The following is a 26,219-nucleotide window of genomic DNA, read 5'->3' on the forward strand; positions in this document are numbered from 1 at the left end:
TCTTCCTCTCCTCTCTCTCCCTCCCTCTCCTCCTCTCCCTCAGTCTCTCTCATGAGCCTCCTCAGTCTCTCATGAGCCTCAGACTGTCATCAGTGATGATGCCATCAGTGATGTCACTGATGACATGTGTCTCTTGTGTGTGCGTTTGTGTGTGTACCTGTCTGTCTCTTGTGTGTGCATGTGTGTGTGCGTGCGTACGTGTGTGTGTGTGTGTGTGTGTGTGTGTGTGTGTGTGTGTGTGTGTGTGTGTGTGCGTGCGTGCATCTCTTGTGTGTGTATGTGTGCATCACTGATGATGTCACAATGCCTCTGACATCACTGATGATGTCACAATTTATGACATGATCACTGGGACTTTGTGTGTGTGTGTGTGTGTGTGTGTGTGTGTGTGTGAGTGAATTTATGACATCACTGATGTGATCCAAGCTCCCTTTATATACTGATTACGATGATGGTGATGATGATGATGATGATGATGATGATGATGATGATGATGATGATGAAAAAGAACAGCTTTTTATGGCTATCGATCTATTCCTGAAAGATATGAGAGATGTAGTCCTCTATGGTGACCTCATGCTGTTTGTAGCAGCCAGTTACTGTACATTCTTTACTGGAAAGAGGGAAGTGAGCCTGGGACTGTAGCTAACAAGCCAATGACGAGGCACAAAGAACAGCAAAACCTCAGGCATGTTCAGGTACCATATTCAAACAAATTCAAAGAAATGGCCTGCAGCTAGATAAACAAATGATGTAGAGAGCCAGTCAAAATAAATACACATTCACTTCCTTGTGTGTGTGTGTGTGTGTGTGTGTGTGTGTGTGTGTGAGAGAGAGAGAGAGAGAGAGAGAGAGAGAGAGAGAGAGAGAGAGAGAGAGAAAAAGAGAAAAAGTGAGAGAGATGCATTTCGAAAGGCTGCTGTGTACCAGTATGTAGGCAGAAAAAAATGTATGTAGGCAGGCTGTCTGTGTGCTTTGAGGGTGGAGTGGACACATGTCAACACCGACCTGCTGGGCACACGCGCACGCATACACACACACACACACACACACACACACACACACACACACACACACCCCCCAGCGCAGACTCCATCACGTGACGTGTAGCCCATACCATACAAAGCCACCACTGCCTGTGTCATCCATGCCATGGCTGACAGCCGAGTGGATTATGTAAGAGCTTGACCATTGCCTCCAGACAATCAATGGTCCAGACAAGATGAATAACATCCCTGCCTCAATGGATGTGTGCATGATGTGCGAACACGTTTATTCAAAATTCAACATACAAGTATACCTTAATTTAGCTAGGCTAATAGCGGCTAATTGATATTTTAGCTAAATTGATGTTTTTCAAAGCTAACGTTACACTTTACATAAAATAGGTAGCGTTAATGTATGTTTCATCGCCACGATTTAAACTAAATGCATTTGGTCTTTGTCCGAAGAAAATGAGATGGAGGTCTCTGTTCGATACTGGCGCGGTAAACAGCACTTGACTAGCTTTAGGATGCGTCAATGACTCACCAACTGCGAAACGTTACGGTCTGCTCCAGCGCACTGGCTTCAGTTCGAAACAATCCCACAGCGGTAATCCAAGGTCTTCATCGTGCATCTCCCGTACAAACCCGGTTCAAAGAAAGGGGCTATTTGCAACCTGATTCTTCCGAAGGAGCTGTCCCCATCACCAGACAGCAGGGATGATGATCATAACAGGGTTGGCAGCATTGGCAGCCCTCAAACTCAGCTGATCCAGTCCTGAGCACGGAGTGCTGACTTCCTGATACGGAGAGGGGGTGGGGCGTGGATACTCAAAACACCGGGAGACATGTTTGTCTTCAAGTCTTCCTCACAAAGTCAATACACGGAACATCGATAAGCTAGTCAGCCGCCCAGAGCAAAAATAAACCAGTTTTTCCCCTGCATACGGCTACGGCTTTATCATGGAGGTGTCACCTCCTATACTCGTCACCCCCTCTACCCTGCGGCGTTGGTCTCGTCCAGGATGTGCAGTGTTTACAAACCTCTCACCTCACTGTCACATAGCTGCGGACTGCTGGCTGTACCGCAACTCAATATAACACCACATGTTAAAAATAGTGCTTATTAGACCCTATATAGGTATGTGAAGTAGACGCTATATGCAGTGATGGCTAAACATCCTAGTTCTTCTGCTCCTTCCTTGACCTCTATATCTAGCACATGTATGACCCACACACATCTGCATCTGCCATCTAGTTCAATGTTGTCCTCCTCTCCATACTTCTCCCTGTACTGTACACCAAAAGCTGCACCTCCACCCATCAGTCCATCAGCTCTTGAAATTCACAGATGACACCACACCACTCTCATCATCTCTAATGGTGAGGTGACAAGTCTGCATATATGGTCCACAGTCTGTCAGTGCCTGGGTCCACACACAGTCTGTCAGTGCCTGGCACAGAACCATCAAGAAAATCAACATCTTAAAATGTAAGTGATAAAAATGACATCTTGGGTATAACAGCAAGTTGAACTGCTCGTTTGCATTCTTCAAGCACCTTCTTTTAATATATTGCATGATGATATTTGTTAATGCTCCACAGTCCTGCAGTATCCTCTTGCACTGAATGTGAAGCCCTCTTGTCCCTGTACCATTTGTTTCAGTATGTAGCCTACTGTATATTCCTGTTAATTGTTAATAGCCTATGTCTCCATGTCAATGTCACCAAATAATACAATTATTGGTTATAACTGTAAGGTGTAAACAACATATCAGTTAGAATTGACCATGCATTTATAAAGCAATATTTTCCACATCTTAGTTTGAATACAATTCAGTTGATATCGTCTCTCCCGGAGTTAGTGGCAAATACAAGTTTGTGCCTCTAGATGGAGCTCCTGTATTCTGCAAACCTTTTTTGAATCTGCCCTAGTGCAGCTCCAAGAAAATATGGCCAATGACACACTTTTAAGTTTAAAATTGCAATATTAATTAATCAATATATGCACACTACACAGCTCTCATTTAAAATATGTTGGCAATATCCTGATGAATGGAGCACACAGACAGACCGACAGACAGGCAGAGAGAGAGAGAGAGAGAGAGAGACACACACACACACACACACAAACTCCCATCATCCTTTATACCTCAACAAACTGCTTGGACTTGATTTGCCGGACGCTACCCTCCATTCACCTGACAAACAATAGACCCTTTTCATGGGGGCCATTTTGTGTCGAAAAGGCAGAATAAACACAGGTGCAAGCAAAACACTGAGGGTTTCCAAATTCCAATCATGGAAGTTTGAAACCCTCATTAGTGTTTTGCTTGCACCTGTGTTTACCCTGCCTTTTCGAAAACAAAATGGCCCCCATGAAAAGGGTCTATTAACCAAATCTGTGGACTTGTGGCAGTCTGATAGCCCATCAAATCCAGTATGTTCTCATCAGTCAGGTTGGCATGCAGCCTCTCCTCTCTCTCCCCAGAGGGCTTTCATAGCCCACATCCATGGCTGATTCCAACTTCACTCAGGCGCGCTCCATCAGTACCTAAATGGAGCTGTCCATGGTGCTGAACCTGTGTTCACTCATTTTGGACACTATTAGCCATTTTTGCCCACCCAGTCAGGCTGAATGACCTAACTCAAAAATCTGACCCTGTCACCGTCTGCTCACTCTGCTGGGAGCCCTGCCGGTCCCCGTGCCAAATATGAATGGTGTCAGGCCAACGAGGAAAATGAAACAACAGACACAGAGATACATAAATTAGATACATACATTATTTATGTATCTCTCGCTCATGTGTAAGATGTCTTGTTTGTTGCGGACTAGTCGGACTCAACGGAAGAAGGCTGTGGGTATAAGCTCTGCCATTCGCTCCGACCATTTCAGTTGGAGCGGAAGGGAAATCTCCTGCGCTGGTACAGCACGAAACGAAGTGTGGAGAGAATCTGGCAAGCAAGAGTCTCTGACCTAAGTATCATCCAAGTATTTCAAAATCGTGTCGAGTCTGGAAGAGATTTTCTGTCATCTTTTACTTTTACAACAAGCTTGGTTGTCGGCCGAATAGCTGATGTGCTGAACCGACGCACCTGTGGAGAAGAAGAGGGACAACTAGTTCCAGCACTGCATTGCCTAGTAATGTTAGCTAATGATGGTGTGGCCTTGAGCCAGCCCATATAGATCTTGTGCATGTCTGTTTCGGCAAGCCTCTCTACCAGCGATTTTCAAAGTGGGAGACGGGCCTCCCCAGGGGGGCTCCAAACAGTTTCAGGGGAGGCTCAGTGAATGGCAGTGAAAAATATGACGTTAGTTATCAAAAGGAGATCACATAGAGTAGCCTAAATGTGTGTGATTTGGTTAAAGAGATAATTCGAGATACAGTAGTTTGGGGGAATTTTACAGTTTTCCCTATTTTAATTCCCTTTTCTATGTATTTGGTGTAGTCTGAAGTATGTCAACAATAATGTCCGGCTATCTTGGCTCAATTGTTGAGTTGCATGATGGGGGGCTTTGTCTGAGGGGAGGCCCACAGTCTCAGACTTTGAAAACCCATGCTCTATAATATAATTTTGCAAGTGTGCTCTATCCAGGCCGTGATGAGGCCTCTTCATCTTTCTGGGGAAATCATGCGGAGGATGACACCAATAAGCCATTGTCAATAACAAACCCCCTGCTGGATGAAAAGCATGAGTAAAAGTGTGCTGGCAAATCTAGACAGACTGCAGGGGCGAACCACAAATGTTCTCCAATAAATATCACTCATCAAAACAGAACCATGTTGTTATTATAGAGGATACTTTACAGTTGGGGAGACTTGCATTTAAATTAAGCAAGGGTTCCTCTTTTAAACACAAACAAAATGTTTCCAAATGACCATGGCATTGAGCTCACCAGCTATAATTGTCCTAGTTAACTTCACTGAATTTGTTTGGTAAAGTTCATAACAGTTCATGTGAGAAAAGTCTGGCTAGATGAACACATTAACATAAAAAAATTATTGCCATAATGTGCAAAATGTACAGTAAGGGAGCTTTTAAAATCAAATGCAGAAAACATGCGCATAGTGTAATGCTGCCAGCTGGAATAAAAACAAATCAATTCATACTTGCATCCCAGACTCAATGATGCCAGTGCCTGTTATTTCCCCCTGCAACGGTGTCAGCGTGCCCCTCGTAGGTTACCGTAACACAGAAGAGAGGCTTTCTGGGACATAGAGTTTTTTGTGAAGTGGAAATTTCCAAGTGCTTTGTCTGCAGGAGACTGGAGTGAATGGAAATTTACTCCAAGACCATCTTCTGTCTGTCTTGATGTTTTCTCTGAAGTCACCCACATTCACCCAACCAATCAATAGCATGACTATGCAAACAGATCAAAGGTAGCATTATGTAGCAACCACTTATGGCACAATATTATGTGGCGTTTCCTCCTCCTCCCATGAATCTTGAATGACACTCACATATAATAAATATGCCTTCAAATGAAAAGCTTCAAGGTTGCCAGGTCACTTTAATATAAAATTAAATTTCAAAATGTGTGTTGTGTAATAGAGCCTGCATAACTTTATAACTCTCATGGGCTGAATTGACATAGCCTAAAGGATGCACTTGCATTCAAGAATGTAGTCAGAAAATGTTTAGAATACCCTAAAGTGAGAATAAAAACGTCCTTGAAAAACCCTGTATTTCTAAAGTTCAAAGAGGCAGAAAACAGTTTCAAGATTGCTTCTGCATGCTTCATCCTAAAATTCAGATTATAAGAGTCCTGTAATCAGCTGCCACTGCCAGATATAAAGGCTTATAGTTTGCAACATGTTAATTCAGCTCAGAGAAATATTACCATAGACTCGCTTGTCATCTGCATTATCATGTCTCATTTTAGACAGGCTGCATTACTTGGCAATTATGTTCATAAGCAGAGATGTAGCCCAGCAGGAATTATACAATATAAAAAGGTGGGTAAACTCTATTCTGAAACTAAGTGGGTTAGGTTTGCTCATTTTGCTGAGACCACTATCTCCATGTTTGAGAGCCTGGGCAGGTCAAAACAATCCTTTGGCATCAGTACAATCCCCAGTGGGCGTGTTTGTATCTCCACAAACGTCACTCCACGTGTGGGGCGTGGTCAGACATGGGCGTGGGATGGATCTAAAAGGAACAGGATGTGTGTGTGAATCGGTGACGGTTTAGGGTTGTCAAACATACAAAGAAAATACACCGGAGCACGGCGTGGCACAAGAAACGACTGAGCCGGAGAGACGGGTCGTCACGAAGGCACTTATCATCCACATCTCGCCTGTGTGGGCCTGGGACTTATTTAACGTTAGCTTATTTAGCTCGTATACTAACAGCCAGGAAACAGATATCATCTTTAGTGTTCATCATCTAAACAATGGAACCGGTGAGTGAATTTAGCTAACGTGAAGGTATGGCTTGGCCGATCGATACGATCAGCTGTGTAATGTTGTGACGTTTCCCGCAAAAAAAGTTTAACCGTTGAGAAAAGCTAAGATAATGTGACAGCTACGCAGATAATACGGTACTCAGAGATGCACGCCCCTTGAAGACGCATCTCCCGCAGCCCATGGTCGCAGCCGCCTGAATGAATCACAATAATGTTCTAGAAATGTCCTGATTGAATATCCTGTGCTGTGTTCTGCAGCTTCACGTTGATCTGTATTCAAGAAGACACGGCCACAAGCTGTCATTCACATCTGACAACTGGGCACCATGCCGTTTCATCATTTCATAATCATAATGGAGAGCAAAGATCAAGCAAAAATGACCAGAAATCTATTTAAAAGACATATCTGTAGAGCACTCTGGACTGCTTGGATCTGAGCTATTTTGTGATCGCATGATATCTAGTTTAGTGACCTAAAAAAAAATCACATTGATCAAATATGTCATCCAAAATTGATTCTGTTCGAGTAGGTTCCTGTCAATATTGTTGTTTTTGTATATATTTTTTTTTGCAATTGATATTAAATGCAGGGACTTTACCACATTTTTGGGTTTGGGTTTAGTGAATTGACTCCCATCTTCGTATCCCCTCATCTTCATACTTGTCACCCTACCTGCCCACTGCCATGACACCTTCCTCTGCCTCTGTACTTGATTGACAGATTGCAGTGCTGCAGTGTGCCTGCCTGAGGACAATAGCTCATTGTTTGAATGGGGGGAAAAAGGGGGGTTACACCTGTTGACCTGTTTTGTTTTATCCAATAATAAGGATTAGCCCAAGCTAGGCGTCCCTCTTAGTTTTACAGTGGGCCACCCGGCCAAGTGAATGCTATGTAAAAGTAGGTCTGGCATCCTGTCTGGGATGGTAGTGATTAGGTTTGAAACCCACAGTATTTATAACTTTGCCAGTAAAATTGTATTAGTCTATTGAATGACATGGCTGTGTTTCTGAGCAAATGTCTCTTGGGAAGTTTATGTGGGTCATCTTTGGTGATGAGATGGTAAAACAGAAACAAAGGCTTCTTTTAGTGAGTGGGGTGGTAATGCGTAAGGCCTGGCAGTGACAATTAAGACGTGGGTTTTTTCTACTATGCATGGCAGTCTCAAACCCCAGGAATGCAAATGGGTGGTTGTGTGCATGACTATTGAGGTGAAACATTCACAGATCACAATCCATATAACTTTCTATTGAAGTAGGACAATTACATTCATCTCCAATGAATCATCAATGTATTTAACCTGTAAAACTAGTTTGGGCTTTTCGCTCCTCGGCTAGGTTTGACAGTCTTAGTCAAAACTATATGTAACAGATCAGTTGCTGTCATTGATTTTTAATAATACTAGGCATCTCGCGCGCTACGCGTGCTCGATACGCATGCTCGATTCCAAGGCTAGCCCGCTGCGATGCATCGCCCGCCCTGCAGCTCGCCGAGCTGGCCCTGCAGCTTGCATACGCAGCTCGACGGCTCTGCGGGCTCACTTGCTCTTATGACATCACTGATGACCACTGCGTGTCACGGCCTTGCCTGCTCATGGCATCACTGATGACATAATCACAGATGACATCACAATCACCTAATTAAAAAAATCCGGCTCCGTCAGGTCACCCGCACAGCCCAGGGGTGGAAGCCATCGTCTCTCCGTCTGGTTTCTCCCCGATTCTACCTACTTATACTCCCATCACTTCTATAGCCTCAGACTGATGACATCACTGATGACATCATCACTGATGTCATCACTGATGACATCACTGATGACATCATCACCTCTTTACACTTCCTGAAAGTTTCAGCCTGATCGCACGTAAAACTGCATAGCTGTGGCCGGCCAAAATTCTTGAACCAAACAGAGTCCACAATCCACATTGCCAAATTTGTAGATAGATAGATAACCTCAGCAGTCTTGTTAATCTTCAAGTGGGCTGTATGCTGGATTTATTCCTACTGAAATTAAGACTAATCAGGTGTTTTTCTTTGTCTTTGCTGTCTTGCAGGAATGTTAACTGTAAGCTTTTCTAGACCAGAAGCCTGCAGCATCCTCTTCTAAAACTAGACCGACCTCAGTGCCGGTGGATTACCCCCCCTCCCCAGAGCGCCCCCTAGTGAATTTGACCTGACAGTGGATATACTACAGCTTCCATCCAGACAGCAAACCAAAGGAGAGCATTTCCATTGCTCTATTTATTTATTGAACCCATAATAACACTGACTCTTTCTAGCCCTTTTTTGTGCGGCTTTTCATTGTTGTGAGCTTTCTAACAGGCGTTGTTAAAAGTCGTTAAACATGGCTCCTGGATTGGAGCCAGTTGACATTGCTGTGGTAGCTCTGTATTTTGTCCTGGTGCTCGGCATCGGCTTCTTTGCCATGTGGAAGGCCAATCGCAGCACAGTGACCGGCTACTTCCTGGCTGGACGCTCCATGACGTGGGTGGTGATCGGCGCCTCCCTCTTTGTCAGCAACATTGGCAGCGAACATTTCATTGGCCTCGCCGGCTCGGGGGCAGCGAGTGGCTATGCTGTCGGAGCGTGGGAATTTAACGCAATCCTCCTACTGCAGCTGCTGGGCTGGGTGTTCATCCCGGTGTATATCCACTCGGGGGTCTACACCATGCCCGAGTACCTGTCCAAGCGCTTCGGCGGCAACAGGCTGAAGGTTTACTTGGCTGCCTTGTCTCTGCTGCTTTACATCTTCACCAAGCTCTCCGTGGACTTGTTTGCCGGGGCCCTCTTCATCCAGGAGTCACTGGGGTGGAACCTTTATCTGTCCATCATCTTGCTCCTCAGTATGACCGCACTGCTGACTGTCACCGGGGGATTGGTGGCAGTGATGTACACTGACACCCTTCAGGCAGTGTTGATGATTGGTGGAGCCCTCACCTTAACCATCATGAGCCTAGTCAAGGTCGGGGGGATGGAGGGTGTCAGGACTAAGTACATGCAGGCGGTTCCCAATGTATCTGCTATATTGGCCAGTGGAAACTTCTCCTATTCTCCCTCCTGCCGCATTGAGCCCAAGCCAAACGCGCTGTACGTCCTTCGAGGTCCTCTCGACGAAGACATCCCCTGGCCAGGCTTCCTCCTTGGCCAGACCCCGGCTTCCATTTGGTACTGGTGTGCAGACCAGGTCATCGTTCAGAGAGTGCTCGCGGCAAAGAACATTGCTCACGCAAAGGGCTCAACACTCATGGCTGGACTCCTGAAGATCCTGCCCATGTTTATCATCGTCATTCCAGGTATGATCTCGCGCATCCTGTTCACAGACGAGATAGCCTGCATCGGGCCGGAGCACTGCTTGGCCGTGTGCGGTTCTCAGGCCGGCTGCTCAAACATCGCCTACCCGCGCCTGGTCATGTCTGTGATGCCCGTGGGACTGAGGGGCCTGATGATGGCGGTCATGATCGCCGCCCTGATGAGTGATCTGGATTCTATCTTCAACAGTTCCAGCACCATCTTCACCCTGGACATCTACCAGAGTGTTCGGCGGGGGGCATCCCAGCGGGAGCTGCTGCTCGTGGGCCGCCTGTTTGTGGTGGTCATGGTGGTAATTAGCATTGCCTGGGTCCCCGTCATCGTTGAAATGCAGGGAGGACAGACGTACCTCTACATACAGGAAGTTGCTGGCTACCTGACCCCGCCCATCGCTGCCCTCTTCCTGCTAGGCGTGTTCTGGAAGCGGTGTAATGAGAAAGGTGCATTCTGGGGCGGTATGACGGGTTTCACACTAGGTGCTATACGCCTGATTCTGGCATTTATCTACCGTCAGCCTCGCTGCGACCAGCCAGATGATAGGCCTGCCTTCATCACTCGTGTCCACTACATGTACGTGGCTACCGGGCTCTTCTGGATTTCAGGCCTGGTGACGGTGGTGGTCAGTCTCTGCAGCGCCCCGCCAGATAAAGAGCGGATTCGCACCACCACAGTGTGGGGGCTGCGCAACATTGAAAAGGTTCCCCTGAAAGACCGAGAGGAAGTGTACCGGCTGACTGACAGCCAGTGTACAGGCAACGCAAGCCTCCATAAAGATAGGCCTCCGGATGTCCGCAACCAGAGGTGTGTGGATGGGGCAGACGTCAAACTCCTGGTCCCATCCACTGAGCATGACCCAGCAACACCTAGCACAGAGACGTCCCCAGCAAGCACCCCTGGAGAACAAGCAGCTAATGGAACGGTGGGGATCAGAGCAGAGGAAGGCTGCAGTGGTGACGGGGAGAGGGGCAGATGTCTCCGGTTGCTACTAGACTGGTTTTGTGGGCTTAAGGACGAAGCACAGAACACGCCGCCAAAAGTGCTGGAGGAGGAGGAAAGAGTCATTGTTGCAGAGATGCTGTATGAGCCACCTAGAGTCAAACTGATTCTTAATGTGGGCCTGCTATTTGTCTGTTCTTTAGGCGTCTTCATGTATGTTTATTTCTCTCTGTAGTTTCCAACTAAAGGGAGGCTGGTGTGGGCTTTGTATGTGGCTGGAACTAGTTATTTTGAAGGTGGAGGCTATTACAAAAGCACAGTTGAATTTTAGGAGATCTGTAATATTTACAGTTTGTTATTGTAGCTCTAACAGAGATTCTAACCTTATTCTAACCTTTTTTTCCCCCCTAAATGATAGAAGCTTCTCTACCATTTAAAAAAAGAGAAAACGATAAAAAAAACAAAAAAAAAAACAATTTTGTATAGTGCTTATTGTTAATCCTGCATTATTAAGAACATCAGATCTGGGATTTTTGCCTACCAACATGAGGGTCGCAGGTTCACGGCCCGTGTTACCTCCGACTTGGTCCGGCGTCCATACAGGCACGATTGGCTGTGTCTGCGGGTGGGAAGCCGGATTAATGGCATGTGTCCTGGTCACTGCACTAGCACCTCCTCTGGTCGGTTGGGGCGCCTGTTCTGGGTGGAAGCGAACTGGTGGGAATAGCGTGATCCTCCCACGTGCTACGTCCTGCCGGTGAAGCTCCCTGCTGTTAGGTGAATAGAAGCGGCTGGCAACTGTGCCGGAGGAAGCTGAGGAGGAAATTGGCCAAGTACAATTGGGGAGAAAATGGGGGGGGGGGGGGGGACAACATCTGGGATTTTGTTGTTGTACTCTTAAATTAATATTGGCCTTATTTGACACATGCACCTTTTTGTTTTTGTATGGTGAACAACAAATGTATTCTGTGATTAAAGTTTTATAGTGCACTTATGTCATTTTAAAGTGGTTAGCAAAGTAGCTATTTATTTAGTGTCGAGTACAAACTGCCCTGGAGAGAATTTTTGAAAATCATATCCAAGCCTCTCTCTTACTGTATATGGGGCCACGATGAAGTTTATGAGCCAAGCCTTTACTCATAGATATTCACCCTGCATCTCATTCCTCAGTGCAATGGACCCTTCTCACAGGGGCCATTTTGTGTCGAAAAGGCAGGGTAAACACAGGTGCAAGCAAAACACTAATGAGGGTTTCAAACTTCCATGATTGGAATTTGGAAACCCTCATTAGTGTATTGCTTGCACCTGTGTTTATTCTGCCTTTTCCACACAAAATGGCCCCCGTGAAAAGGGTCTATTGGAAGTGCTAAGCAGTGCTTCTTTACATGACCATTATGATGTATTTGGTGATTAATATGCCTATTCATCTAATTGAATAGATTTATCCTATTGGGCAGGCGTTATATCAGTCATGGCAAATGTTGTCAAGCCTACGTATCCGTTATTTAGAAAATGTACTTTTTTCAGGGCAAGGGAAATGGGACAGATGGAGCACAAGATTCCATGTTGCTTGTGTCATGTTACCCTTGCTCAAAATGAGTGTCTTTCCATCTATTACAGTAGCAGAAATAGCACAACTTAATTTTTGATAACTTAATCTTGATACTGACCATCTTGATTGTCTGTACAGTGAGTAGTCACTGTTGTTGTTGTTGACCAAATACCAGTCACATCTGGAGCTATACTTACTGTTTTTTAGTGTATAAATGGCATCTTCTACTACTGTGTTTGTTTTGATCATTTATGTCTCTGTAACATGTTGCATTTCAGAACCAACAGTTTTTGTTGTTTTGCACTATTATTGTAAAATTGTTAAAAAAAAAGAAAAGAAGAGCCACAAATACCGATTCTCATGATTCTGTATCAAGTCATGTTTTATGCACATTTTATGTTCAAGAACATAATTCGATAAATGTGTTTGTTTGTTGTGTTAATAGGTTGGTCAATATATGTCAGGGCTCATTGGATTACCAACAATATACATTTGTTATACTGTATATTGTGTGTTATTGTGTATGTTGTGCACTGCTGTAAAACTTGTTTAAAATGCGTCTTGTATAAACATCTTACCAAATGTGTCTTGGTTTGCAATGCTAAAAGAAAAAATAAGGGGAGAAAAAGTAATTTTGTGCAGTCAATACCACACCTGTTTAAATCCATGTGATAAATCAACTAGATTAGCTATGTATGTAGTAGCTTTTCTACCTAGCTACCTAGTATATTTTCAGCTAATCTCGAGCTGCATATATCAACAGTGACCATCATAGTGCAGTTGAAATGACATTTCAGATGCACGTCACTGGATGAGCTTACTCATAACATTATCAAGCATAATTTGGCCCCGTGCACAAAGTTGCCGGCCTTCTGGGTTGTTGTCATTACTTTATTCATGGTTCCCCTCCCACAGTGTAGGTGTCTAAACATGAACATCCTCCCCCAGTCAACACAAGCCAGAAGAAACAAAGCAGACTTTGTGGATTGTGTTGGACCAGGAAGCATTCATGACCTCAGTCCAGAAGGTCAGTGTCCACATGTACTGTAGCAGGTTCATCTTTATGAATGTCCCACTTAAATCGGTGTGTGCAGAAGAGCTTTAAAACGTTTGGTTCCTTTTTGAGAGAAAAAAACATTGCTATTTTTATGGATTTTATTTTTTAGAGATTACAATTTAATAAAGTTTATGTGGAAATGAAATGGCAAATGTGTTTTCATTTTACACGCAGTGAAATGAGAAATATCTTAACAGTTGGGAAGTTTGAGAGCACATGCTTCTACATAGCACTGGTTTATAATAGGGAAATTCATAATGTAAGACTGTATCAGTGATTTGATGTGCTGTGTACTTGCAGTTTGCTGACTTGAAATCTTGCATCGCTTGACAACAGGTAGATTGATATTCTCTAACTGGCATATTAGTATCAGGTTGGATACATTATTTCTTTCATTTTTAGTCCTCATAAATGATTGTTGAACATCCATTTTAATATAACTGTGAGGTGTTTGAATTATTGTTCTTCCTTGACAGATTAGTTGTGGACTCCACTAGGTGGTAGAGCTCTTCACGGCATTACGGGTCCAAAATGATTGACCCATGAAATTTGTGCCCGGACCCGATTGGACCCATCTATTATTAGAAAGCTGACACCCGGAAGCGTGCAAACCCGAATGGGTCTGCCCGAATGCACCTTGAACCTACTACAGAGGTTGAAGTGCAAAATTATTCTTTTAAAATGTACTATGCCTCTGACTCCCGTCATATGTCACAACCCCGGTCAAGGAATTGTCCTGACTTGTAAGTTGGTTATGAGCCTGTAGTAGAGGGGCCTTTGCAAAAGCAGGAACCCTAAATAATTGACATTGAGAGTAATGCAACACCTACTTCATTTGATTGCTATTGTGTGAGGGCGTAATACTGCTCCAGCAAGATATGCTAAAGCTGGAGGGATGAATGACTCAGCATTTACAGTATCTGTGCAAAAGACTGGTCTCATCTCAACTTGCCTTGACAATTTACAACACCCCCTCCCCCTTCCCAATTAAGCATGTGGTCTCCCACTGCGGTATCAGTGCTACTGTATGTTGCATCATTGCTGTTGCTGAGGAGAGAGGCCGTACTGTAGGCTATACTGTATAGGTTCAAAACACACTTGAGTTGAATAGCCTGCTAACTGATGTTGGTTTGGACTTTGGGATTCTCTGATCAGCCCGCCTCTTTTGCACACCACTTTGTCCTCCGCCAACCCCCATCCAACTGACACACTCCCGCGTTCCCTAAAGGAAACGAACAACATTGTCCTTGTGGAAAAGTACTGGCATTTGAGCCTTGCTTTGTTCATTGTCTCTTTGCGACAGTGAAAAAAGGAACAGTACTAGTCTGAAACAAAATGATCCAAAAGGCCTCTCACAACATTGATACTATTAAATGTGATCACATTGGCTGTATGCATTCAGTGCTGTCAGTCGCAATATAATTATGCAGAAAACATTATGTGACTTTTTCTTATGTGGGCTTGCAACGTTGATGCAAAAATATGATCTATCCAAAAATTGCACAATGGTTTGCATTACGATTTACAGATTACATTTCTCGGCAGAATATAATACCCCCGTAGCCGTAGCATAACAATATATCAGTCTTAGATGTGCGCTCTGTGCAGGGTAAGATGCCAGCTGCTCTGAAGTACTGTCTGGTTGTCATGGAGATGCCCCTGAGAGAGTGGACATTCCTGCAGGAATACAATCAAGGTCTGGTTCTGACAACAGGGTGGCAGCAACAAAAGTACCATTCACACCACAGCTGGCTTAGACAGTGATGTTTAGGCAGGTGTCCAAATGTCTAGCATTTGTCCAGGCAGCTCATTGGAGGGGGGGGGTGCTGTGGGGGGAGGCCTGCTCGCTCGCTCGCTCTCTCTCTCTCTCTGAGATAACTGTAAATCACATGAGAGAACTCGGTACAGGAATTCCTGAGCTCTTACTGTGAAACAGGATGTTGATGCTGTATGGATCACCCATTTATTATAGGAACTATCGATGTGCAGCTGTATCAGTGTGATCTGTGACACCCAACCACAGCGTTGCATTGCTTCACTGATATTGTGTTACCATGGACAAAACAAAGAGGGAGTCACAGTACACACGTGATAAGGGGGTACCTCACTGTGTTTTCTGTATTCTCGTGATCTGATGAATAACATGGTGCATGGTGGCCTAGCAGTGAGTTGCAGGTGGCTTCATCCCTGCAACAATCCGTTTTTCACACGGTGCTGGAAAGGAACATATGTGTGTGTACACACACACACACACACACACATAGGTAGTTTTTCTCAAATCGTGAAAAGTAGCTAATGTCTGTTTGGGCTTTTCTGAACCCAGTCAGTGAGCTGTCAGCTAATCAGTAATTGGGCCCTTTTCACAGCAACCATTTTGAGGTGGTAAAAGCAGGTGTAACCAATAACAATAACGAGGGCCCTGGCACTGGAACACCTAAATGGAATGGAACCGTCATTAATTGTATTGGTTACACCTGCGTTACTTCCTGCTTTACCACCTCAAAACGGTTGCTGTGAAAAGGGTCTATTGAAAAGCGCAAACAAACACGTCAATGTAACTCCCACATATCGGGGTGACGGAGCGGAAGCAGCCATGTAGGAACTGTGGTGTGTGAGCTTTGAGATATACAGTAAACACCATCACTGCATTCCCCACATTCCCCACACACACAACCCCAACTCAACTATGGCGGCATGCCTGGGACTCTGCTGGTAATCCATGGAATAAGGCTTCAATGGCAAAGGGAAATATTGACCTCGCTTAGGAATAACAGCAGGATGAACAGACTGTCTAGGCACATGGGAATGCATGAGAATCAATGAAGCACACATCTTACGTAGTAAGGCCTTTTACCTTCATGCTTTATTGTAGGGCTATAACTTGCTTTGCCCGGGGGCCACTTTTGTATAATAGAGACAGTCCGCATGTCTGGGAACGCCCACAAAATGTTAAACGGCTGGCGCGCGAGTGGGGTAAAACCGCCCATATATCTCATGGGCTGACTCACCAAAAGACGGTGCTGCGGCTCTAAACTACAGGTTTGGGGGTTCTAGAGCAGAACACAAGACGTCTGCTCAGATGTGCGTTTAAATCCCCGATCGTGTCTGCCTGGGCTGGGCTATCAGCTAAATTCTAACTTTGCTGAATGGCTAGAACGGGGGTTTTTACCCCACCCTGACCACGCCCCCAGCCAGGCTGAGCCAGCTAAACCAGCGTCTATGACGAGACGTGGCCTCAACCTATGATAGGAGGCCAGGGGCCAGTTAACAAACAAAAACAAACATTAATATTATTCTTTCTGTACAGTAGCGGATTGTAGGTTTTTGGGGTGTCAGCCGGAGTTTAGACTGACAATTTTGTGCACACAGGATAGATAGTTAGGTTAAGTTAGTTAGGTACATGTATGTATAAATGCCTGAGCAGACGGCTGTATTTGACAATTTAGCTGGAGCTCAGTCAAACTTTATTTCACGTTAGTTTTCATTGTGAATTAGAAAATGGTCGGGGGGGGGGGGCTGCATCTGGGCTATTGGGTTGAACCTTCCAGGGAAAACAGCATGATCTTTGACCGATGTCTTTGACTTATCTATCAACAGTATGGCTCCTCCCTTAAGTGTCATGTGTAAACTGTGACAAAGACGGTGCTGATGTGGAAGGTGTGTGCCAATGTTGTGAAACAGAGTGTAGCCGAGCTGAGGGAGCCAAGCGTGGAGGTGGGGTGTTCAATGAGCTGAGGGAGCCAAGCGTGGAGGTGGGGTGTTCAATGACATGCAGGATGTTGTTGAGGCAGTGTATTATAGTACAGTGGGGATGGGAACTTTGAGTCTGCATGCTCAGGATCTGTCTGCCAGATGCAAGACAGGAATATTCATGTCACATGTGGATTCATTTCCCCCCCTGTATTATGTTGATTAGTGTGGGTTTTCAATGAAGCGATGTTTCAAAGGCTTTTCCACTTCAAGAATACAATTCAGGGGGAACCGTTTGTGTGCGTGCGTGTGTGTGTGTGTGTGTGTATGTGTGTGTGTGTGTGTGTGTGTGTGATGCCACATAATTATACCCAAAAGTGCTATAGACGGTTTTCGCCAGAGCGCAACCCCACAGCACTTCCTTTTTCTCAGCATTCGGCAAACTGCAGAAATATTCACTCAACATCGTTACTTTTGTTTTCGCTGCTCAGCTGTATAGACGGCTTGCATGGAATGGTCAGTCCTGCACTTGAATGTTTTTTTTTCTTTTATGTCCATAGCAAACACTGCAACAGGAAGTGAGCGAGGGTTCAATTTAGAATGTTTTTGTTGTCAAGTTAAAACCGTCTATAGACTGGTTTGACAAAATGTTATGGCATTTGGTATGTGCTCTAGTGTAGCCAAGTTGTACCCACAACATGAAGTTTAGTTGTGATTGGCACACTGTGGGCCATGAAGGAGAGTTCAATATCACAAGTATAACTATGAAGCTTGATGAACTCTCAAGTTCAAATTCAAAACTCCTTCGGTTTGGAACATGCAAATTCATTCAAATCCGGCAAAACTTGAAAAACTAGACGTGGCACTGATATAAAGCAAGTAGCACCAATGTTGACTCAAAGATGAATGTGTAAGTTAACATAATATTGACTGATAGATCAACACCTGTCCTGCACTAGAAAGAAGAAGTGACATCGGAATTGTAGTTTTATTTGCTTGCATAAGTAGGCTACTGTTGTAACCTCGCTCAAGCTTAAATAAACCTAAGGGGTAATTGCTGTAGGCCTATATCTGACATTTTGGCACCTCACTTCTGCATAATACATTCTATCAACACACAAGGCATAAGCCACATGCCAACGCTCTACAATCCTGCCCAACCAAATGATAAACCATCAAGCTCATGGATAAATACTTTGTTTGGATAGACGTGTGTGTGTAATTACTAGTTACTTTTAAAGAAAAGTAGCCTACTTTTACCTACTTTGATTGCAAATTCAGCAGTTTCATGGCATTTCTACTTTTACCGGACCAATAGTATCATGGCGGAAGTCTGGCTCGATCTGCGTGCATTGGTGCGTCGTTCAAAATGCACCGCCCATGAGATGTGTCACGCAAATAAGGAGGTCCGTGGTTGGTCAATTCACATGCCTGTCACGCATTTTGTTTTAGTCTTAGGGGGCGGGCCTTAACCACCTTTCAAGAGTTGTGCACCAGACGTAGATGATATCTATCTACAGCTGGCTACTGCGAGCCTATCACAAGCCTACTTCAGACAGTCAGCCTATCACAAGCCTACTTCAGACAGTCAGCCTATCACAAGCCTACTTCAGACAGTCAGTCAGTCTCACTTGCTACAGAAACTGCAAAAAGAAAAGGGAAAACAGCCGGGGGTGGGGGATGTCCTCTGTATGAGGAAGACTGCCTGCAGCCTGTTGGCGTCGTGTGGGGAATAAGAAGAAAAAGTCATTCAGTCAGTCAGTCAGGTACTGGTTGTGGTGATGGGCCCAGGCCCTGTAGTTCCTGCATTTTCTTCTGGGTTCCCCCCTCCTGCACCTGCATTAGTCCTGTTACTTGGTTCTGCGGCCTCCTGCCTGCCTTCCGCACATCAGCTCCCAGACTCGAGCTCTTACAGTGCCGAATGCGTTTGAATACTTTATGAAACATCCGTCAAGGAGTTTGACCATCATGTTTCTAGGGATGCTACATATACACTATCAGAAAATATCATAATACTAATGATGTATATTACTGCTACTACTAATGTAACCGAATGACTGTGAGTCCTGAGTGGTAGCGAGTAGGTTGGTTAAACTCAGTATAAAGGCCTGTTAGCCAGCTCCGCCCAACATCCCTACCGGCCCCAGGGGCCCAAGAGCCTCTTCACAGGGCCACCGTGTATCTTGCCAGGCCTGGGACCAAATGATCCCTCAGGGCCCCAGCCCTTTATTTTTGACAACAATCTATAGAGGGTTATCATCCGTTTTGCTTTAATTGAGTATACCTGTGCCAGCCACCAGGCAGCAGGCAGCAGGCAGCAGCCACCAGGCAGCAGGCAGCAGGCAGCAGGCAGCAGCCACCAGGCAGCAGCCAGCAGGCAGCAGCCACCAGGCAGCAGGCAGCAGGCAGCAGGCAGCAGCCACCAGGCAGCAGCCAGCAGGCAGCAGCCAGCAGGCAGCATGCAGCAGCCAGCAGGCAGCAGCCACCAGGCAGCAGGCAGCAGCCACCAGGCAGCAGCCACCAGGCAGCAGCCAGCAGCCAGCAGGCAGCAGCCACCAGGCAGCAGCCACCAGGCAGCAGGCAGCAGCCACCAGGCAGCAGCCACCAGGCAGCAGCCAGCAGGCAGCATGCAGCAGCCACCAGGCAGCAGCCACCAGGCAGCAGGCAGCAGCCACCAGGCAGCAGCCACCAGGCAGCAGCCAGCAGCCAGCAGGCAGCAGCCACCAGGCAGCAGCCAGCAGGCAGCATGCAGCAGCCACCAGGCAGCAGCCACCAGGCAGCAGGCAGCAGCCACCAGGCAGCAGCCACCAGGCAGCAGCCAGCAGCCAGCAGGCAGCAGCCACCAGGCAGCAGCCACCAGGCAGCAGGCAGCAGCCACCAGGCAGCAGCCACCAGGCAGCAGGCAGCAGCCACCAGGCAGCAGCCACCAGACAGCAGCCAGCAGGCAGCAGCCACCAGGCAGCAGCCACCAGGCAGCAGGCAGCAGCCACCAGCCAGCAGGCAGCAGCCACCAGGCAGCAGGCAGCAGGCAGCAGCCACCAGGCAGGAGGCACCAGGCAGCAGGCAGCAGCCACCAGGCAGCAGGCAGCAGCCACCAGGCAGCAGCCAGCAGGCAGCAGCCACCAGGCAGGAGGCACCAGGCAGCAGGCAGCAGCCACCAGGCAGCAGCCAGCAGCCACCAGGCAGCAGCCAGCAGGCAGCAGCCACCAGGCAGGAGGCACCAGGCAGCAGGCAGCAGCCACCAGCCAGCAGCCAGCAGGCAGCAGCCACCAGGCAGCAGCCAGCAGCCACCAGGCAGCAGCCAGCAGGCAGCAGCCACCAGGCAGCAGCCACCAGGCAGCAGCCAGCAGGCAGCAGCCACCAGGCAGCAGGCACCAGGCAGCAGCCAGCAGGCAGCAGCCTCCAGGCAGCAGGCAGCAGCCACCAGGCAGCAGCCAGCAGGCAGCAGCCAGCAGGCAGCAGGAAGCAGGCAGCAGCCAGCAGGCAGCAGGCAGCAGCCAGCAGGCAGGAGGCACCAGGCAGCAGGCAGCAGCCAGCAGGCAGCAGCCAGCAGGCAGCAGCCACCAGGCAGCAGCCAGCAGCCAGCAGGCAGCAGCCAGCAGGCAGCAGCCACCAGGCAGCAGCCAGCAGGCAGCAGCCACCAGGCAGCAGCCAGCAGGCAGCAGCCACCAGGCAGCAGCCAGCAGGCAGGAGGCACCAGGCAGCAGGCAGCAGCCAGCAGGCAGCAGCCAGCAGGCAGCAGCCACCAGGCAGCAGCCAGCAGCCAGCAGGCAGCAGCCAGCAGGCAGCAGCCACCAGGCAGCGGCCAGCAGGCAGCAGCCACCAGGCAGCAGCCAGCAGGCAGCAGCCAGCAGGCAGCAGCCAGCAGGCAGCAGCCACCAGGCAGCAGCCACCAGGCAGCAGCCACCAGGCAGCAGCCAGCAGGCAGCAGGCAGCAGCCACCAGGCAGCAGGCAGCAGCCACCAGGCAGCAGCCAGCAGGCAGCAGCCAGCAGGCAGCAGCCACCAGGCAGCAGCCACCAGGCAGCAGCCAGCAGGCAGCAGCCAGCAGCCTCCAGGCAGCAGGCAGCAGCCACCAGGCAGCAGCCAGCAGGCAGCAGCCAGCAGGCAGCAGCCACCAGGCAGCAGGCAGCAGCCACCAGGCAGCAGCCAGCAGGCAGCAGCCAGCAGGCAGCAGGCAGCAGCCTCCAGGCAGCAGGCAGCAGCCACCAGGCAGCAGCCAGCAGCCAGCAGTCACCAGGCAGCAGCCAGCAGGCAGCAGCCAGCAGCCAGCAGGCTGCTGGCAGTCCCTACCTAGAGCCTCTAACCTGATTGAACAGTTTGACAGACTGGGGCACAACAGAGTTTCTCAGTCTGTTTAAGCGAGCCTGTGGGACTCTGAATCTTCTGTTTGAGGACAACAGCTCAAATTCCTTAAAAATAATGTGAGGTGGGTCACATATTATGCTACCTGCTAGAGACAACATTCTTCTTGTGTGTGCTTCTTCAAAGTTTGTTTCAAGTGTTTGTCCGACAATTTTCGAGCATATGCGGATTAACCTGCCTAGTCTAGTTTTAAGCTGCACAGACAGACAGCTATACCATGCACTACTCCCATACAGCATAACACTCTGCACAATTGATTTAAAAAACAGCAGCAAGATCTGTGTTTCGCTCCAAAAGACCGGAGTCTTCTTAAAAAGTAAATACGTTGTTGCACCTTACTGCAAATGTAGTCTATGTGAGCACTCCAGGATAGAGCAGTTTTTAAACACGATTTCAGACGGACAAGCCCGTCTTTTATTATCACATGAACACTACAACACATACATGCGGCCATAACACACACACTCATGCTGACGGTGGCCGGTGAAATTTGTCCTCTGCATTTGACCCATCCAGGCTCGTCCAGGGGGCAGGCCAGGAGCAATGGTTGCTTTTTCTTTCCAGCGCCCGGGGACCAACTTCAGATGTTGTCGTCACTGCTCGGATGACGATCTTCTGCATGTTTTTAGTGGGGGGTTATGTATGGAGGAACCCCCTGGGGAGCACGGGGAGAACATGCAAACTCCACACAGAAAGGCCCTTTCGACGAGATAGCCCACCTGGGCAGTAGGCACTGAAGATATGGGGGGGTCACAACTCCAGCACCCACAGCGTCCCAGGCGAGAATCGAACTCAGGACCTTCTAGCTGTGAGGCGACAGCGCTACCGACTGCGCCACCGTACCCCCCGTGTCCACATAGATGCCGAGATATTTATATGCAGAGGCCTGTTCAATCTGTACGTTTTGAACGGTAACTGGAGGAGGATACTCACTCTCTTTAACACCAAAAATGATTTATTTTGTCTTCACTGCATTTATGATGAGTGAATTGTCTTCACACCACTGTACTAATCTATCTGTCCGCTCCTGATGGATGCTGGGGTCATCTTTGGTGTCCAGCAGACCCCCAAAGACAGAGACCCTCGAATACGCTGCTCAGCCCGCATCAGTTGGAATACTCCGGGGTTGCATTGTAGTGTGGACGGGAGGAAACGGAGACCTTTGAAAAATATCAGTATTCCCCTGATAGGATGTATCTAGTCTTCATGACTAGTTCTGATACCTGTCAGAGCATGCAATCACTGTCTGTCTGTCTGTCTGTCTGTCTGTCTGTCTGTCCGTCTATCATGTGTGTCACCTGCTGGATGATGTGGGTAGTGCTATCACTGATACCCAACATACAAGCACTGTGTGTATCACCTACTGACTGATGTGGGTAGTGCTATCATGGGTTGTATGTGCATCTGAGGTGGGTGTCACCTACTGGCTGCTGTGGGTAGTGCCCTCACCAATTGGTGTGTGTGTGTGTGTGTGTGTGTGTGTGTGTGTGTGTGTGTGTGTGCGTGGGTTGAGTTCAGTCCCAACAACATGTAGCAAGCAGTTTATTTCAACGGAAACGGTGGTGCTTTGAACACCCTGGTGTTGTGTGACGCACGCACCTCTCTGTTGGATCCACTGTGCGCACTCCCTCTTTAAATGGCGGGGTTTACATACGCCTGGCTGCTGATTGCGTAACACCTCTGACATGCCCATGAAACAAGAGACAACATACCTCAAAGCCTGTTGCACACCTTTGCAAACCGTTTCAAGGAAACATGACGTTCAACCCGGAAAATGTAGGATATGGACGGTGCACACCATTTAACAGATTGAACATACCTCTAGAAAAGAACCTTCAGACAATGTTACAGCGCATGGCTGCCACCTGGTGCTCATTTCCCATCTTAGCAAAGGTAACACTGAAATTGATAAGAACATGAAATTAATCACCTGCACTGTAAAAGTAAGTCTACACCTACAGTACTAGGCCATCACATTTTGTGACATTCATTAACATCACCACATGGCCATCTTTGTACAAAAATAACAGGTGATTGTAACCAATTAACACGTCATTACAATCAAATGACACACGCAGCCAATGAGCTGTGTGTATTGTAAAGCGCCATATTGGTAGGAAATGCATCTGACATCATGGGAATACTATGAATAGCGATTAATAATGAATCACATTATTATTAATCTTGTTATTGGTGTGAGGCATGATAATCCTAACATAACCCTCCAAGTTGCACGTCCAAGTTCATTCCAAGGTGATTATCAGAAATAGAAGAAGCACTAGTGGAATGTTTTCGGATGCATCTCTAGTAGTTTTCCAAAAAAAGTATCTGCTTTCAAGGCACCACATCAGCAAGCACCTACCCTGCTGGTGTCCTTGGCCAAGACACTGACCCCTACTGACTGTGGGGGCGCTGTTCTGCTGCTAAGCACCCTGTCTCTGGAGGGGGCTGAGTGCAAATACTGTTTACACTCTTTATTGTGTAAATAAAGATAATGTAAACATCACGTTGCATTAATGCAGGACCCACATTCAGTGACATACCTAACCAATGTAGCATTTGTTGACAGATCAAAACATCTATGGGCCTGATTTATTGGCAATAATTATTACTTATTTTAATTTTAATAAACAAATTTAACTCCAAAACATGAGTATGGCAGTGAAATGTGTTCCTGTCAGCTAGTGTGAGCTACAATTATACTGTCCAAAGTCTTTCTTTAGTCTCATCTCTTTTCCCTTGTATTGGACTGCCTCTACTATCATCTGCCAACATTTGTGTTTTTGAGTGAGTGTGTGTGTGTGTGTGTGTGTGTGTGTGTGTGTGTGTGTGTGTGTGTGTGTGTGTGTGTGTGTGTGTGTGTGTGTGTTCTTTATCAGCTTGACAAATATGTATGCCTAACATTTTCAAGGTCACCCCTCCCCCCCTCTCTCTCTCTCTCTCTCTCTCACACACACACACACACACACACACACACACACATATACACACACACACACACACACATACACACACACACACACACACACACACACAACTGCACTGTTTCCAGGCAAACTGGAAAGATTAAATGTAGCTAAATGAAATATGCAGTGTTCCTGTGCGCTGGTGACTACTCTCGCTGACCAGCTCCGCTCTCCATCAGTCTCTCACTCTGTTCTGTTCTCACTCCCAGGAACCTGGCTCTGCAGACCAACACCTGTGGCTTCCAGAGACCTGAGAAAAGGTTAGTACAAAATAGGGGAAAAAACCCATAAAAAATATCATTCTTATCACACATGTCTTGTTAAATTTACATGATTTACATGATTTTTTTTTCTTTTTCTTGGTTGTAGTTTTGTGTGAATGTAAGCAGTAAACAGGATAACTGTGTGTGTGTGTGTGTGTGTGTGTGTGTGTGTGTGTGTGTGTGTGTGTGTGTGTGTGTGTGTGTGTGTGTGTGTGTGTGTGTTGTGTGTGTGTGTGTGTGTGTGTCGGAATTAGATAAGATTTCAGATCATAGTTATGGGATTTGTCTTAACCTCATCTGGGAAAAGCAAACACCAGATTGCCAGAAAGAATACAACAACCTTTCTTGTCCTTCTTAGATTAGCATGACATTGCCTGATTGGTCCAACTTCACCCTGCACCTGGAGGACTCCCTGACCAGTGCCTTGGGTCATTACATTGACAGCTGGACGCGGAATATGTCTGCCAAGGCCAATGCCCTGGACAAGACGCTGGCTGAGGAGAACTTCAGGAATGTCGTCTGGTACCTGGCGGTGATGATCGGCATGTTTGCCTTCATCCTTGTGGCCATCCTAGTGAGCACGGTCAAGTCCAAGAGGAGGGAGCACTCCAACGACCCCTACCACACATACATCGAGGAAGACTGGACCACTCAGATACAACAGAGCTTCGTCATCAGCAACGCTGCCAGCCAATAGTGTAAATAGACTACATGACAGACAGCACTTATTTCCCTTTCACACTAAGGGATAGTGAATGTTGATTATGCCATTGAAACTTGTAATCAGAATAAAGAAGTCCAGTCATGTACATCACCATTCTCAATCCATTCACATCACGTATAGGATTCAAAGTTACACTGTTTATTGGTATTATCTGGCTCAGCAGAACATACGTGAGTCTACCTGTAGAGGGCAGCACAGCACAGGCCCCCTTCCCAGGCTGCTGAGTGAGGAGCATAACAGACAACAGAGGAGAGATGAAAACAGCACTAATGAGAGATGTAAAAATAGAGGTGCAGCTGCTGCTCTGTGTATAGTGGATGAAGGGCACGAGGATTAAAACCACAATGTGAGTAAGTCACTGTGAGATCTGTGAGTGAGCATGCAGGTCTGAAAAGAAAGAATTAGAGGAGAGGGAAGAGAGATCACTACACACATCTCTCCATCACCATGCTCAAAAATGTACATTCTGGTATAATGAAAGCTCCAAACCATATGATTTGTACCTTCCTCATTCTTGTATTTGAACCTGAAGATTTTTGTTTTTGCCTCTTCATGAAATTGATAATATATTCAAATATAGTATAGAGATTCAAAAGAGCCATCAGTGACATTAGAATAAAGGCTATAGTGCAACAAGCAGGTTATAGTTTACACTTTGACACTCAGAGCGTCACAATGCACTGCTGCATTCAAGCTAAAGTAACAAAGAGAGAATTAGGAGATCAAGTTACTGTTTGTGGGCACCCCGGAGGCTCACCTGGTAGAGTAGTGTCCTTCCTGTGGCCAGCCTGGGTTTGAATCTGACCGGTGGCCATTTGCAGCATGTCATCTTCTCTCTTCCCACTGGCTTTCCTGTCTGCTTACTGCCCTGCCCAATAAAGGAAAAATGCAAAAAAGAAAAATCATATCATCATTTAAAAAGTTACTGGCTTAAAAGAAAAGCCACAGAGAATATTTGATACTAGAGCAG

The 26,219-nt window shown here is 46.8% G+C and overlaps 3 protein-coding genes across 5 annotated transcripts in view; 2 read left to right on the plus strand and 1 right to left on the minus strand.

Annotated features, from left to right (window-relative positions):
- The window catches only part of dop1b (DOP1 leucine zipper like protein B), a 31,134-nt gene extending 29,474 nt beyond the window's left edge, over nucleotides 1–1,660 (minus strand). Inside the window, exon 1 of the mRNA XM_083639490.1 lies at nucleotides 1,531–1,660. The gene's annotated coding sequence lies outside the window, so the exon portion shown is untranslated. The remainder of the gene's footprint in view (nucleotides 1–1,530) is intronic.
- A 4,539-nt stretch (nucleotides 1,661–6,199) lies between these two features.
- LOC310778252 (potassium voltage-gated channel subfamily E member 2-like) lies at nucleotides 6,200–25,320 on the plus strand. 3 transcript variants are annotated; one of them, XM_083638629.1, is made up of 4 exons: nucleotides 6,200–6,387; nucleotides 13,101–13,212; nucleotides 24,472–24,522; nucleotides 24,884–25,320. In XM_083638629.1, exon 4 carries the CDS (start codon nucleotides 24,890–24,892, stop codon nucleotides 25,220–25,222), a length of 333 nt encoding a protein of 110 aa, XP_083494755.1. In that variant the 5' UTR covers nucleotides 6,200–6,387; nucleotides 13,101–13,212; nucleotides 24,472–24,522; nucleotides 24,884–24,889; the 3' UTR covers nucleotides 25,223–25,320. The 3 variants fall into 3 exon arrangements, with proteins under 3 accessions (XP_083494755.1, XP_083494753.1, XP_083494754.1); XM_083638627.1 differs by lacking the exon at nucleotides 13,101–13,212; XM_083638628.1 differs by lacking the exon at nucleotides 6,200–6,387 and having other exon boundaries at nucleotides 11,882–13,212.
- On the plus strand, nucleotides 8,554–11,461 carry slc5a3b (solute carrier family 5 member 3b). The gene has a single exon (XM_083638626.1). The coding sequence runs from the start codon at nucleotides 8,733–8,735 to the stop codon at nucleotides 10,866–10,868; it is 2,136 nt and encodes a 711-aa protein (XP_083494752.1). The 5' UTR covers nucleotides 8,554–8,732; the 3' UTR covers nucleotides 10,869–11,461.
- Nucleotides 25,321–26,219: the final 899 nt, after the last annotated feature.

This window comes from Poromitra crassiceps, assembly GCF_964638095.1.
Source record: "Poromitra crassiceps genome assembly, chromosome: 6".
Lineage (NCBI taxonomy): Eukaryota > Metazoa > Chordata > Actinopteri > Beryciformes > Melamphaidae > Poromitra > Poromitra crassiceps.